At 48.1% G+C, this 14,381-nt stretch overlaps 7 protein-coding genes across 7 annotated transcripts; 5 read left to right on the top strand and 2 right to left on the bottom strand.

Annotated features, from left to right (window-relative positions):
• Positions 1-257: 257 nt before the first annotated feature.
• N7516_009195 (DsbA family oxidoreductase) lies at positions 258-1,029 on the top strand (the record flags this gene model as incomplete). The annotated part of the gene is made up of 2 exons (XM_057221914.1): positions 258-302; positions 376-1,029. The coding sequence occupies 2 exons, from the start codon at positions 258-260 to the stop codon at positions 1,027-1,029; spliced, it is 699 nt and encodes a 232-aa protein (XP_057072186.1).
• Positions 1,030-1,648: 619 nt separating this feature from the next.
• Positions 1,649-4,020, bottom strand: N7516_009194 (6-phosphofructo-2-kinase PFK26; the record flags this gene model as incomplete). Its single annotated transcript, XM_057221913.1, has 2 exons — positions 1,649-3,500; positions 3,746-4,020. The coding sequence occupies 2 exons, from the start codon at positions 4,018-4,020 to the stop codon at positions 1,649-1,651; spliced, it is 2,127 nt and encodes a 708-aa protein (XP_057072185.1).
• A 1,275-nt stretch (positions 4,021-5,295) lies between these two features.
• On the bottom strand, positions 5,296-5,854 carry N7516_009193 (uncharacterized protein). The gene is made up of 2 exons (XM_057221912.1): positions 5,814-5,854; positions 5,296-5,715 (listed from the first exon to the last, which is right to left on the bottom strand). Exons 1-2 carry the CDS (start codon positions 5,820-5,822, stop codon positions 5,314-5,316), a joined length of 411 nt encoding a protein of 136 aa, XP_057072184.1. The 5' UTR covers positions 5,823-5,854; the 3' UTR covers positions 5,296-5,313.
• A 500-nt stretch (positions 5,855-6,354) lies between these two features.
• On the top strand, positions 6,355-8,081 carry N7516_009192 (FMN-dependent alpha-hydroxy acid dehydrogenase; the record flags this gene model as incomplete). Its single annotated transcript, XM_057221911.1, has 5 exons — positions 6,355-6,382; positions 6,445-6,503; positions 6,578-7,820; positions 7,870-7,943; positions 7,995-8,081. The coding sequence occupies 5 exons, from the start codon at positions 6,355-6,357 to the stop codon at positions 8,079-8,081; spliced, it is 1,491 nt and encodes a 496-aa protein (XP_057072183.1).
• Positions 8,082-8,742: 661 nt separating this feature from the next.
• Positions 8,743-10,004, top strand: N7516_009191 (nitronate monooxygenase; the record flags this gene model as incomplete). The annotated part of the gene is made up of 5 exons (XM_057221910.1): positions 8,743-8,860; positions 8,908-9,461; positions 9,482-9,514; positions 9,566-9,828; positions 9,896-10,004. The coding sequence occupies 5 exons, from the start codon at positions 8,743-8,745 to the stop codon at positions 10,002-10,004; spliced, it is 1,077 nt and encodes a 358-aa protein (XP_057072182.1).
• A 479-nt stretch (positions 10,005-10,483) lies between these two features.
• N7516_009190 (RNA-DNA hybrid ribonuclease) lies at positions 10,484-11,943 on the top strand (the record flags this gene model as incomplete). Its single annotated transcript, XM_057221909.1, is given in 4 exon segments — positions 10,484-10,830; positions 10,925-11,431; positions 11,515-11,851; positions 11,869-11,943. Coding segments are annotated over 4 exon segments (1,266 nt in total), but the record flags the coding sequence as incomplete, so codon positions are not given.
• A 484-nt stretch (positions 11,944-12,427) lies between these two features.
• On the top strand, positions 12,428-14,289 carry N7516_009189 (putative Na/H antiporter; the record flags this gene model as incomplete). The annotated part of the gene is made up of 5 exons (XM_057221908.1): positions 12,428-12,545; positions 12,599-13,272; positions 13,339-13,421; positions 13,473-13,881; positions 13,951-14,289. The coding sequence occupies 5 exons, from the start codon at positions 12,428-12,430 to the stop codon at positions 14,287-14,289; spliced, it is 1,623 nt and encodes a 540-aa protein (XP_057072180.1).
• Between the last annotated feature and the right edge of the window lie 92 nt (positions 14,290-14,381).

Below are 14,381 nucleotides of genomic sequence, written 5' to 3'. Positions count from 1 at the left end.
CACTTGTGATTTGTATCAATTACCTCTCTTATGCAATTCCATATATTATTAAATCAGCACTCATTTAGAAGATGCGAGATCCCAAGATATAACACCTGAAATGAAAACCCACAACCTCGGGGAGTGCGGAATGTCAAATGAAACGCTTACAAATCGACTGTCATCCCCAACATCAAAAGCAATACAAAGCAAAGGATATACCAAGTTCAAGTTCAAACCCATTAACATCTCTCTCTGTCTCTCACACATTGGACACAATGACGAACTTCCAAATCCAGATCATTTCAGACACCGTCTGCCCAGTAAGTATTCCATATAAAACACAGATCTATACCCCAACCACATACTAACCATATATTTTCTTTTTAAAAAAAGTGGTGCTACGTCGGTTACCGCCGCCTCTCGCGAGCCATAACCACCCACCAAGCCACGTACCCAACAGACACATTTAGCCTGCACTGGAAAGCATTCTACCTCAACCCGGCATCAGCCGAGTACCCGGGCGTGAACAAAGCCGAGATGTACGCTCAGAAATTCGGGGCGGAGCGTTTTAAAGCGATATCCGAGCGCCTATGCGCTGTGGGCAAGAGCGAAGGCATCCAGTTTAGTTTCGGCGGGAATACTGGTCTCACGCGGGACTCGCATCGCTTGCTTTGGTTTGCTGGACAGCGGGAGGCTGAAGAGGTAGCTAAGAGAGAGGGTGCGGATGGGGTTGTTGGTGGGTTGCAGACGAGGGTTGCGGAGCAGTTGTTTCGGGCTTATTTCGAGGAGGAGAAGAACATTACCGATTTGAAGGTTCTGGTGGAGGCGGGTGTTGGGGCGGGATTGGATCGGGAAACTGTGAAGAAGCTGTTGGATGATGATGTTGGTGCTCAGGAAGTTGATCTGGAGGCCAAAACGGCGGCTAGGAGGTTGGTTTCTGGTGTGCCGTATATTTCGGTGCAAGGGAAATATCATGTTGAGGGGGCTGATGAGCCCGAGGTCTTTATTGATATCTTTGAGAAGGTGAAGGCCGAACAGAAGGACTAAATAACGTTAGAAGGGACTTCATATAGTTCTAGGGTAATCAGAATGCTCTATCCTATGGGTTATGTTGGATAATTTCAAATATTATTATGATCGTATTGTGCTATTGACATGCCGTGGCAAGTAAAGCTATTCAGACTAGCAAAAGCGTAGCTGATTCTATCTTGGTGCATGAGTGTGTCAAAAGGATATCTGCACGGAAATAGAATGTCGAGGTAGAGAATATCTTAGTGAGCTGTCACTTCCAGCCAATAAAGATAGCATCCCAGGTCATGAAAGTACACAGATTAACGCCTGTCATGCAACGAGTGTCTGGCTCATCTGTGGAGAGAAAAAAAGAAGCAAAGCAAAAGAAAAATAAGCTCCTCCCTACCCCCAAAAAAAGAAGGAAAGAGCATAAAATAATACACAACCAAGATGTAAAATAGGAAATGGGAAATAGGAAATAGGAAAAAAAAAAAAAAAAAAAACCAAGGATACGGCCCAGTAAAGAGCAAAAACAGCGAGGGAGAATGTAAAATGACCAGACCGGCAAAAGTCAAGTTATCCCGCAAAAGAAGTCATGATAGATCGTAGCAAGTCATGGAATGTTGAAAACTCCATGTTCAAATTCCGGGGGCATTCAGTGGGTCGTCTGTGCGTTGACCTGATGCAGTTCGTAATCAGGAAGGTAATCGAACCAGTCGGTCTCAGGGTTGTAGCGGTATGCCTTGAACTCGACTCCATATGGCTTGGGCTCAAGCATGTACAGAACGCCCATGGGGACATCAAGGTCAGCAACCTCATCACGCTTCAGACCACGGAAGTAGGCCAGGAGCACACGAGCAACGGATCTATGTCCGACCAGGAGCACATGGTCTGTAGTACGCTCGACCTCGACAATGACGGTGCGCGATCGATTGATGATGTCGAGGTAGCTTTCTCCGCCTGGTCCAGGGTATCGGTAGAAGAGTTTATCTCTCTTGCGGTGGGCGTACTCCTCGGGGTACTGCTCTTGGATTTCCTTGTATGTCATGCCTTCCATCTTTCCGGAATGGATTTCGTCCAACATCCTCATCTGCTTCACATCGTAATCATCTTCATTGAAGTATTCGGCAGTTTGAACGGAGCGTTGCATCATGGAGGACCAGACACAGAAGTTGCGTGGCCCTTCCTGAGGAATATAAGATGGGTTGGGAGGTGTGATGTCACCAGCTCGGGGCGGGAAGTGCTTGAGAAGGTCTTTCTGGCGCTGATATGCCTCCCACTGCTGCCGCTGGTGATCCACAAAACGAGCCAACGCTTTGGCGTACCTTTTCCCATTCTCGCTGAGATCAGAGTCACCACCGATGCGACCTGCGGCATCGTCCAAACTTTCACCGTGCCGTGTGATCCAAATTTGGCGTGGGGAGAGATTGAAATTGAGTAGGTAGTAGACAACTTGAGAAGCAAGGAAACCATGGGTCTGGTGAGCGACGACTTTACGACCAACATCGATCATCTGGATGAAAGCCATACGATGCTTCTCCTCGTATTCGCCGAGAGGCACGTACGACTTTTCGTAGAGAGCAACACGCTTCTTGAAATCCTCAAGTGCCTCGGCTGGGTCCTGGCCTTTGTAGTCAGGGCCAGAAAGTTTCAGGCGCATGTTAGCCTCAAGCAAATCCTGATCCACGCAGCTGCTTTCAAGGAACAGGATATTGAGCTCCGGACCAGCGCGATTGCGAATATGGTCAACAATTGCTTTGCGACGTTCCATGGTGCTGTTGGTCGCATCCAGGATACCAATGCTACCACCTTCCTCCAAAATGTAGTCAAGCAATTCATCAAGAGTATCCAGTGCGACCTGCTCTCTCATCTTGACAGCACGCTGATTCTGGGGGTCAAAGAAGTTGGCGGTCTGGTCAATTGGTTCAGGGGAAGCTTCATCGATAGCTTCTTCGTTGATAGCTTCTTCATTTTCACGAGATAGTGCAGGACCTGCGTCGATCGATGGCACAACAGTACTACCGTTTTGAGAACTCTGTGCGGGCTCTTCTCCGTTCACAAGAATCTTGGCTGGCACCACTGGAGGGGGAAGCGGTGCCTCGTTCTCCAGCGGGGAGGCGTCTGATGGGTTCAAAGTGGTGCCAACGCTGACACTCAATCGGCGCACCGAGTCAACGAGATCCTTGTGGAAAGCACTTGGTTTCCGATCCTGACCACGACCAAGCGGGGCGGGTGAGGGGGACTTTCCGGCGGCCACACGGCGACGCTGTCCAACATTGAAGATTTCAGTGTCATGCTGGAGCCAGTTTAAGTAGCGGGCCAGCTTCTTCGTAATGTAACTTTTGCCTCGGGCTGGGAGGCCGACCATGACAATGACAAGCTTTGCACCAACATCCCGCTGGGCAATGCGGCCATCTGGAGACACCTTGGACTTGGTCAATCCGGGGATATCGAGGGTAGTTGCACGCACTCGACCGGGGGTCCCAGGAGGGTGATAAAGGCCCGATCTGCAAGGATCCTATTAGTCACAGTTCGCCAAGCATATCTATGCAAGTCCCAAGACAGTAAACGTAAAACAACGGGTTGGAGTCCGGGGTAATGTAGAATAGCTCAGAATAAGGCTGCAAAGAACCCCAGAACTGGACTGATCCCGAGATGAGCCGATCAAATCTCGTTCTGATAGGTTCAAACATAGTAAAGTCCAAAGGATCTAGACCAAAAAAAAAAGGAGAAACAGAGAAATAATACTCACATCTGTGGAGACGGAGGTGCGGTAGAAACCGGAGTGTCTGTCAAAGCGGCTCCGACTCCGCCCTTGGACAGCAGTGACGATTTGTGGGAATCGGAATGCAGGTCATTACCTAGCGCTCGGTTGACGACAGTTTTCGGGGGCATAAGAGGTCCTTCTTTCCCCGATCCCGAGCCATTCGATATACCGTTGGGTTTAATATTATTCCTCTGATCTCCCATCTCAGGCGAAATGGCCGACGTCATGGCCGATCGGGCGATGCTAGAATGTTGCGCCATCCCCTAGGGGGATGTTCTGTGTGTATGTTTTATTAAGAAGGGTGTTGTTGCTCTCAGAGCTTTTCTCACAGGGTCTTTGAGTTGATAAGGACTTGTGTCACACCTGGGGCAAGATAAAAAAAAAAAAGTTGGTGAGAGAGGGGAGAGAAAGGAAAGTGTGTCCACGGAGGTTTGGATGAGTCAACCAACGGGAACACCGGGTTTGATGTTGACCACTTGGGATATTCAAGGAGCTTGGAGATATTCAAGGGATAAAAAGAATCAAAGTGGTTGGGGGATTCTTTTTCTTCTGATGAGGTTCTTTTTTTTTTCCCAAAAATATTTTGTGTGTCTTTTTTTTTTTTTTTGGAGTGTATGTGGGGGTACAATATCAGTCAAGGATAAGGTAGTGCCAAGTACGTCAAAAAGGAGAAGATCTTAACTTGGAGATATCTTTGTCTTTTGAAATGATGAAATCACACAGTAGGTTAGACTTAGTACATAGGGTGGATCGATGGCTTAAAGATCATCCATAGATATCCATATATGATGTCAAAGGAAGTATACCAAGTATACCAAGTATACAGAGAGGAAATAGAAATGGTATTGATGCAAGATATTCAGGTCTAATCCAGGATTAAACAACTCTTATAGACATCATATCAAATGAGTTTCACAAAACCATGCAAGATGTATCAGTCCTATCTCAAATAGAGAATGCTTGGCTAAAAGCATACAGGAGTACAGGTTCGAGAAAACACAGTGGAACATCGAACCATACTCAATCTCACCCCTGTACAATGCCCTGTGATATCCTCATAATCCACCGAAATGCTCAGAGTCGTTGGGTTTCCCGTCTTGGTAGGGGGTTGGCAGTGCACCCCTAGTTGATTCCAGATATGGCCGACTCAACAAAAAGTACAAACGCACTCATACTAATACTCTGTACTCCGTATTTGGAATCGAACTCAGCAATGAATCAAACATAACTATTGGGAACACCTTGTGTGACCTGAGTCTCACCGCTCGGGCTGATCCATACTCGACTTTCTTGGCGACTCTCTCGGTCGACACAACAGATCTCCGGCCAACTGTAGGCGTCCGTTGCTGCACGCTGATCTCCGCTGCCGTAAGCCTCGGAAATGGTCACCCATATCCCGTGGTCAGGTGCGGAATCCTTGGCACTTGGCGGTAACGCAGGGGGGGGATCGGGGTATCACAGATGGCATGCCTAGAAGATAGCCTCCAGGGATATTGGATATACGGTGTGTGGATGGATCGGTGGGTAACCATCCACGCACAGAATGTTCCTTATCAGTTGCTCAGGTTCAAGGTCAAGCCAATCAAGCATGCGTACGCCGCAATACTCAATGCTGTCAAGACCAAGACCGCATTTCCACTGGTACGGAATTTGTGTCGATGTATCCCATCCTCCCCTACTTCCGAGAAGAACTGTCTGTTTCCCTGCGAGCGGCGGAAAAGTCCGATAATGAGAACACCGGTACCGTATATCGCAAACAGAGCCCCAATACTGTAGAACTCGGCGGTGAAAATCTTGAGTACGACAAGAGCGAAGGAGAACTGAGAAAGAGCGGTTCGGACATATGCCCCCTCAAAGGTGCGTTGGGCCGCGCGCACCTCGACCATTTCATCTGAGGTCAGCACTGCCGAGCGGGCTCGGTGCATTCGAAGGCGATAACGATCCCCTGCGCGACGCTGAGACAGTCAGACTACATAGTGAGGTAGAACAGGAGAGATGAAGAATATGGGGGAAGGGGTAGCCCAGGTAGATGGGAAATCCTAAGTAAACACACCTCAAACATGGTGAAGGCTCCAAATCAAATAAAAGAGAACCAGGATTGAAGGTATTGGAAGTGGACTGATATACTGATAATCCAGGACTTGTTTCGCAATTTCATGGAAGTTGGGTTCCGCACAGGTGAGAGCGGGTGACACCTTTGGCCCCTCACGTGGACTACATAACATAGTACCTATACTACTACTACTACTACTACTACTACTACTACTACTACTACTACTACTAGTTACTACTAGTTATAGTTAGTTACAATTTTATATATAATTCCCTTTCTGATTTACATATACACCCAATATTTTCCACCAATAACATCAAGTCAATTCCAATTCCTACTCGGTCGGCAATCGAAAAAGGCCCCCAAAAAGGGAAAAAGCGGCTACCGACGTTCCCCACACTCTCCCTCTCCGACATGCCCATGGCTTCTCCAATTTACTTCTCGTGTCATTCCTTCTTTTCTCTCTCTTCCTCTCGAATATACTCACCCCCGGTCTCTATAGCCAACTACGACTCAACTCATTCCTGTGTTGTGATTGAGAATGGCCAAGGTATTCAATGCGACAGAAGGTATTGGTTCTCCGCATTCGTGTGACCCCCACGCGGGATATTTCGACTAATTGAAGAAACAGTCGCAAAGCACAACACTCCTGAGAGTTGTTGGGTGGTTCTATACGGCAAGGTCTACGATGTACGGGTTCATCCTATAAAAATCCTCATTGTGTATTGCACATTCCCCGGGCACGTCTGACTCTTATCTACTAGGTCACCGATTTCCTGAGCAGTCACCCCGGCGGTGCAAAGATCATTTTGAAACTTGCAGGCCAGGATGCCACTGAGGAATATGATCCCATTCACCCACCAGGTATATTAGAGGAGGAGCTTAAGCCCGAGGCATGCTTGGGAACAATCGATGCCAGCACATTACCACAGGAGCAGGCATCCTCTGAACCTCAAGAGGAGATGGAGGGTCCACCGCCTATGGAGAATCTTCTCAACTTGGACGAGATTGAGGAGGTGGCTACTAAGCAAGTGAGCAAGAAGGCTTGGGCGTACTATTACTCTGCATCCGACGACCAAGTCAGCAAAAAGTTCAATAATGAGGTTTACCGGTCCATCCTCTTGCGTCCTAGAGTTTTTGTGGATTGCACAAAGTGTGAGCTGGACACAACGGTCCTCGACCATAAACTAAAAACGCCTATTTATGTGTCTCCCGCGGCCATGGCCCGTCTAGGTCACCCATCCGGCGAGGCCGGCATCGCAGAAGCGTGTCGTAGCTTTGGGGCCATGCAAATCATCTCTAATAACGCTTCCATGACACCAGAGCAGATCGTCAAAGACGCTGCTCCGGATCAAATCTTTGGCTGGCAGCTTTATGTTCAGATTGACCGCAAAAAGAGTGAGACAATGCTTGCACGCATCCAGAAGCTCAAGGCAATCAAGTTCATTGTTCTTACCCTCGACGCCCCGGTTCCAGGAAAACGCGAGGACGATGAGCGAACCGGCATGACCGGACGGACCGCTGCCGTACCCAGCGGCGTGAAAGCTGCCGAGCGCTCGTCGGATGATACCCCCAATCCCACCCAAGGATCTGGAGGTGTTGGCCAGCAATTGTTCGCAGGCACCGATCCTTCCTTGACATGGACGGATACTTTGGCTTGGCTTGCCACTCAGACAGATCTGCCTATCGTTTTGAAGGGTCTGCAGACTCACGAAGATGCATACCTTGCCTCACTCCACGCACCTCAAGTTAAAGGTATCATTCTCTCCAATCACGGAGGGCGCGCCGTGGACACTGCCCCTCCGGCAGTTCATACTCTGTTGGAGATTCGGAAATACTGCCCCGAGGTCTTCGACAAGATCGAGGTGTATGTGGATGGCGGTATTCGTCGCGGCACAGATGCCGTCAAGGCTCTCTGCCTAGGCGCGAAGGCAGTTGGCCTTGGACGCCCGGCTCTGTGGGGTTTAGCGGCGGGTGGAGTCGATGGTGTTCGCCGAACATTGCAAAGTAAGTTGACTAGGTATTTGTTCTGTTTTCATTTCTAACTCTGTGGTAGTTCTGAACGATGAAATCAAGACATGTATGCGACTGCTTGGAGTGGAGCGGATTGATCAATTAGGGCTCCAACATGTAAGTGTCCTCTCATCACTTCGTCTTTTTATCTACTAACTCTGCTATTAGATCAACACTCGCGCTACTGAGCAGCAGATCTACGATGGTCCCAGTTCTCTTGAACCCTTACGGCGCGCATTCCGTGCGAGACTGTAGGGGTCACCGAAGTTATATACTCCAAATGTAAATGTGTCAATCTCGAATATAATTTGATTACCTGGAGTCTTATTCTTTACATCCCCATTCAACATTTGCAATATCCAGCAAAGTTCTCCTCTTTTCTCCAAAACAAAAATACCCTCGTTGGCTGTTGGCCCACTATATCAGCGCCACCCTAACCCATCTCCACTCCCAATCCACACAACCAAAAAAAAAAAAAAAAAAAAAAAAAAGAAATCTTCTTCAGTAGAAGAGAAGAAGAAGACCAAAAAAATAGTTTCCCTGGGAATCGAACCCAGAACCTTTCCGGAACACTTGCTTGAAGCAATTGTTAACGGAAAATCATAACCGCTAGACCAGGAAACTGGTTGATGTGAGATGAGGCCATCATAAGCCACTATGAGATCGATCTGGTTAAATCATTTATTATTTCGATATATTGTTTTGGATCAAGGTGTTTAATCAAACTACCTTACTATATACCAATTATCTTCTATAATAAATGATTTAACCAGATTTAACATCAGTAAATGTACGATTAACAATATTACCTACATTAACTACCTAGGTATGTACATAAGGTACCTAACCCTCCAGGGCTGTACATCCATATGTTCCCCGCATCTTACATTTCCCATCATACCTCCTCGATCTTACAATGGCAAACATCCTACAATGGTTTCCCCGTACAACTGCTCCATTCATTGCTAATGCACCAATGTTTGGATTTGCCGACGCCGGTCTAGCAACTGCCGTCACAAAGGCCGGGGGATTCGGTATAACAAACCGGTCTGGTTGCAGATAATCGACTGACCATCTACAGGGTTTATTGGCGGAGGCTTTGATTTCCGATCTGAATCAACCCAGCTCCTAGGCCTGGATACTCAGTTGGTGGATGCCCGCTCTATCCTTGGTTTGACCGATAGTTCGCCATTACCGCTTGGTGTCGGTTTCATTACTTTCCAGCCAGATGGGATCATTGACAATGCCATTCCCATTCTCCAGAAGCATCGAGTAGGGGCAGTCTGGCTATCCTTCCCTCGGGCTGACACCGATCATCTTCCGATCATAAAAGCCATTCAGAAGGCCCAGGGGAGTTCTGACTGGGATACCAAGATATTTGTCCAGGTGGGAACTATCAAAGCTGCAGAAGAAGCACTTAAGCAGGGAGTGGATGTTCTGGTGGTTCAAGGAGCCGATGCAGGAGGACATCAATGGGCCCAGTGTGCCAGTTTAATATCCCTGTTGCCTGAGATACGAGATCTTCTGTCAAAGGCCCAAGATACAACCACTGCTATCCTGGCAGCTGGCGGCATTGTGGATGAGAGGGGGCTGTGTTGCTGCTCTCGGCTTAGGTGGGTTGTTCCACACCTCATTGTTGCAGCTGATTGACATAGGCAGGTGCCGATGGGATTGTTATGGGCACACGGGTTTGTCTTGCTTCCTCTCGTCGACATGGATCCTTGCTAATCAGGTGCCAGTTCGTTGCAACCTCGGAGTGCCCTGCGCCGTCTGCGATTAAACAGACCATTGTATCGGGGAGGGATGGTGGAGCCTCGACTGTCAAGTCCATCCGACATGACGTGTTCCAATCCACTGATCTCTTCCCCAGGCAGTATGATGGCAGAGCTATCATCGGTGTTAACTATGAGGATTCTCGGGATGGGGTCAGTGACGAGGAAATCATCCGTCGATACAATGCGGCTAAGGAGGCTGGCGAACATCAACGGAGGACAGTGTGGGCGTGAGTATTCCTACTCTTCTATACTGTGTGTATCTCTTAGGCTTTCTCATGTTAATGACTTTGATAGTGGTGCGAGTATTGGAAGTATCAATGCTGTGGTCTCTGTTGAGCATGTCGTGCAGTCTACCCAGCAAGGGGTGAAAGTGATATTGGGGCGATTGAATACAGGATTTTAGCTCTATGTATCTGGTATCTGGTATTTTGCCTCTCTTGTTTCTTGTTTTTTTGGTATAAAATCGAGATGTTAGCTCTATACCAGCAATATATACTGATCCGAAATATGTATATATGATGAATACGACGTGGAAACCAAGCCATTCCAATACAACCAACTAGCAAATTAAACACAAGCAAGAATATATTTTCTGTCAAAATTAGAAATTGGTGTCAGATCAAGATCGACAAGCGTTGGCAACAGGCCGAATTGAGTCTCTCTCCCACTCCCCCCCTTCCCCCTCTTTATTCTCAATTCCTCAATTCCTCGACCTTCAAAGTGACCGTCTCTACCCCTCAGTTCTCCCACAATTACACATCTTTTAGGAAAATCAAGATTCACGGCCGTGTTTGGTCAGCCTTGAGGTTGGGACCTTGGTGTTCCCTTCAAAGCTGCCCGCGATTTATTCCTCAATTTAATCCCATCCGTCCAACCACAAGCACTACGTCGAGTCGTGAATTTTTAACAACTGGGACATACAAGAACCCATTCCCTACTCTCACCACCCTCGAAATCTTCGACTCGACCCCCAGCGACGATCAATCCGCCGCGATGAATAAGACTACACCCTCACCAAGTCCCGTCCCCAAAGCTTCGCCAAGCTCAAATCCCCCTCCCTCGCCGACCGCAGGCACAAAGCGCAAGAGAAATACCCCGGCCAAATATTATGCTGTCAAGGCGGGTCACAAACCAGGTATCTACTATGGGTGGAATGACTGTCTGGCCCAAGTAACGGGATTCAAGGGAGCAATTTGTGAGTGCACTCGTCGCAGTGGTTCTTCCAATAGGTGTGCCAACTTGACCAGGCATTAACACATAAGCTCTTTAGTCCAATCATTTCCCTCGCAAGAAGCAGCCAACGCGTTTCTGAACGGTACCAAGCCCCCCAGCCGAATCGCAGAGCTCGGAGAACACACGATTCTATGGAATCCAAAGGGGCCGGGTTACCGGAGTATACACAAATTGGACAACGGCACAGGAGCAGATCCGTGGGTTTCCGCGACCTCGATATCGCAAGTTCTCCACTCGCGAAGAGGCAGAGGACTTTGTACGGGAAGGACAGGCCCAGCCTCCAGCCGGGTTCGGCGTGGCATCTGGGCCTCATGGGATAACGACTGAAAAACCAAAAGATGCAGAAGGAATCGAGTTTGCGCCAGGCGACGGCCCGTTGCCAGCAGGAGCTGAAGATGGGTTTGACCCCAACGTCCTTTTGGACCCAGCCACTGGCAAGGTGGTGTACAAAACGGCCCCCCAGACGACAGCAACAAAAACACAATCAACAGGTATCCCAGGGATGCTCCGGATATACACCGATGGGAGTTCATTAAGGAATGGCACCCCATTGGCATCGGCCGGGGTAGGGGTATACTTTGGCCCTGGTGATTCAAGGTTCGTACATTCACCCATTGGGGAATATATATATATATATATATATATTTACCACGTCTTCTAACTTCCTTCACTTATCCCAGCAGAAACGTTTCGGAGTCACTAAAAGGCAGTCGTCAAACGAACCAGCGCGCTGAATTGACTGCAATCCTTCGGGCGATTGATATTGCCCCTCGACACCGAGATGTAACCATAGTCACCGACAGCCGATATTCGATTGACTGTGTTACGGTATGGTTTGTCAACTGGCGTCGCAACAACTGGATGACCCGGGACAAGAAGCCAGTTGAGAACAAAGATCTGGTTGAATCGATTTTGATCAAAATTGAGGAACGAAATGATCTCAAGGTGAAGACCTTGTTTGAATGGGTTAAAGGTCACAATAAAGACCCGGGCAATGAAGAGGCCGATAAATTGGCTGTTAATGGAGCTCATAGGGGGTATCTGCTAAGGCAGAGGCCCTGCATGTGGCCCAAGAGGTGCCTGATGAATTGTTTGATGAAGATTTTTAGGCATTTGATTGCAAAATAAAGAAGCATCTTGCATGTAATATGATAATATACCTAATTTATATAGTTAATAAGTAGTTAATAAGTAGTTTGTATGTAGTTTGTATGTAGTTAGTATGTAGATGCAGATGCCAAGACTTTGGATGTTTCCCACAGACTTCTTCTCTTCTTCTCTTCTCCTCTCTTCTCCTCTTTTCTTCTCTCATCTTCTCAATCTTTGCATATTCACCTCCATAGCCCCGTTGTTTGCTTTCAAGCCATTTCAATATATCCAGATGATATTGCCAACAATTGCACAGGAAATTCATACTATGATTCAATAACACTTGCTTGTACTCGCATACAGACATTTATCTAAGACTCTAGATCTCACTGATCTGACTCCTTTGAATTCCAACTATTTATTTTACTTGACACATTTGGGCCTTCATTGTCCTCAAATACAACTCAGAACATTTTCACAAAGCGGGTTATAGTGCAGAGCAAAATGCCGACACTCGCCTTGATCAACTTCAACATCGTCTGCGCGACGCTCGGAGGGTTTATTTCCCTTTTCGGACTAGTATCCTACCTTTGCAAGGAGAAGTTCTACCTATCCGAAGCATGTAAGTGTTAAGCCATCCGGGTGGTATTACCACCTTTTACTAACAGGAAATAGTAATCTCCCTGCTAGCAGGAGTATTATTCTCTCCCCATGCGGCTAATTTCATCAGACCGGAAGATTATGCACTCCACTCAGGGGAGAACCTCGAACAAATCACTTTGCATTTTACCCGCCTAGTGCTAGGCGTGCAGCTAGTCCTAGCTGGAGTCCAACTCCCAAAGCGGTATCTGCAGATCGAATGGCGGAGCCTAGGGCTTCTCCTTGGACCAGGCATGGCTGCTATGTGGATGTGCAGTAGCTTAGTGATCTGGGCCATGGTTCCAAACTTCAAGTTCCTCCATGCCCTGATCATCGGCGCGTGTGTGACCCCAACCGACCCCGTTCTGTCCAACTCCATTGTTAAGGGCAAGTTTGCCGATAAACATGTTCCCCGTGAGCTGCAGAGGATCATTATTGCTGAATCTGGCGCCAATGATGGCCTTGGCTACCCGTTCCTTTTCTTTGCAGTTTATCTCCTCCAGTATACTGGGATGGGAAGCGAGAGCTATAGCGGTGGTGCAGGGAAGGCGATGGCGTTGTGGTTCTATGAGACCTGGGCATATACCATTCTGTTGAGTGTGGTCTATGGAACTCTGGTTGGCTGGATTGCGAGGAAGTTGCTACACTGGGCAGAGGAGAAGCGCTATGTTGACCGGGAGAGCTTCTTGGTGTTTGCCATTGCTCTTGCAGTAGGTTTACCTCCAAACCAAAAAAAAAAAAAAAGAGACAAAGTTCTTTGCTGATCTCTTAAATAGCTGTTCATTGTGGGAACTTGTGGTTTGATTGGGACGGATGATCTTCTTGCCTGTTTCATTGCTGGAAACGTATTCACACAAGAGTAGGTCACCATGATGCGGGATATGATATCATGAATGCTAACAGAGACAAGTGACTGGTTCCGCCTTGAGACCATGGATGATTCCCTCCAACCGACAATCGATATGCTTCTCAACCTGTCTGTCTTCATGTGGTTTGGAGCGGTCTGCCCATGGTCATCCTTCCTAGACAACAGCGTGATTCCAATCCATCGGCTCATCTTCCTGGGAATATTGGTCCTCATACTTCGCCGCCTCCCGATCGTCTTTGCCATGCATAAATGGATCCCGCAGATAGAGCTCGTCTCCCAGGCTGCTTTCGTCGGCTTCTTCGGTCCTATCGGAGTCGGCGCCATCTTCTACCTATCAGTCAGCCTTGAATTCCTGCGCAAGATCCAAGTTAACGGCGAAGTCCCAGAGGACGTAAAGCAAGTCATGGAGACCATCCGGGTCGTGGTCTGGTTCCTAGTAATCTGCAGTATTGTAAGTCTTCTCCTCAAACAACCAAATCCCCGCGCTTTCATATCTTATTCACCTTCTGACCAAACCTAGGTCGTGCATGGCCTCTCAGTCCCCCTTGGAAAAGCCGGCTATCACCTCCCAGCAACCATCTCCAGTGTCATCAGCACCGGCACATACGAGGAGCGCGAGCCGGTTCCCATCTCAAACGTCAACCACACGCACAGCACGGCCACACCTCTCACAACGGGAGAGGATGGGAGTTACCGCAGCCGCAAGCGTGGTTTACGGGGTATTGCCATAGGTCGTTCGGTGATCCGTCCTCGTTCGCCGTCTCACCAACCTGGCGTGGGTCAGGCCGATGAGCCGGAGAGACCCGTTCACCTGGTTATTAATCAGACTAAAAGCGGGGATAACAAGCTCCAGACCTAGTTGCGTTTGGGGATGTGATCGATCCAGGCGGCTGTGCTTTGCTTTGATTGGGTTCATCTAATCGTTTGATTAGCAGAGCGAAGTGTTGCCTG

The sequence above is a fragment of the Penicillium verrucosum genome, assembly GCF_028828655.1.
Source record: "Penicillium verrucosum strain IBT 35672 chromosome Unknown utg000003l_segment0_segment0, whole genome shotgun sequence".
NCBI lineage: Eukaryota > Fungi > Ascomycota > Eurotiomycetes > Eurotiales > Aspergillaceae > Penicillium > Penicillium verrucosum.
This window is presented reverse-complemented; position numbering and strand designations above follow the sequence as displayed.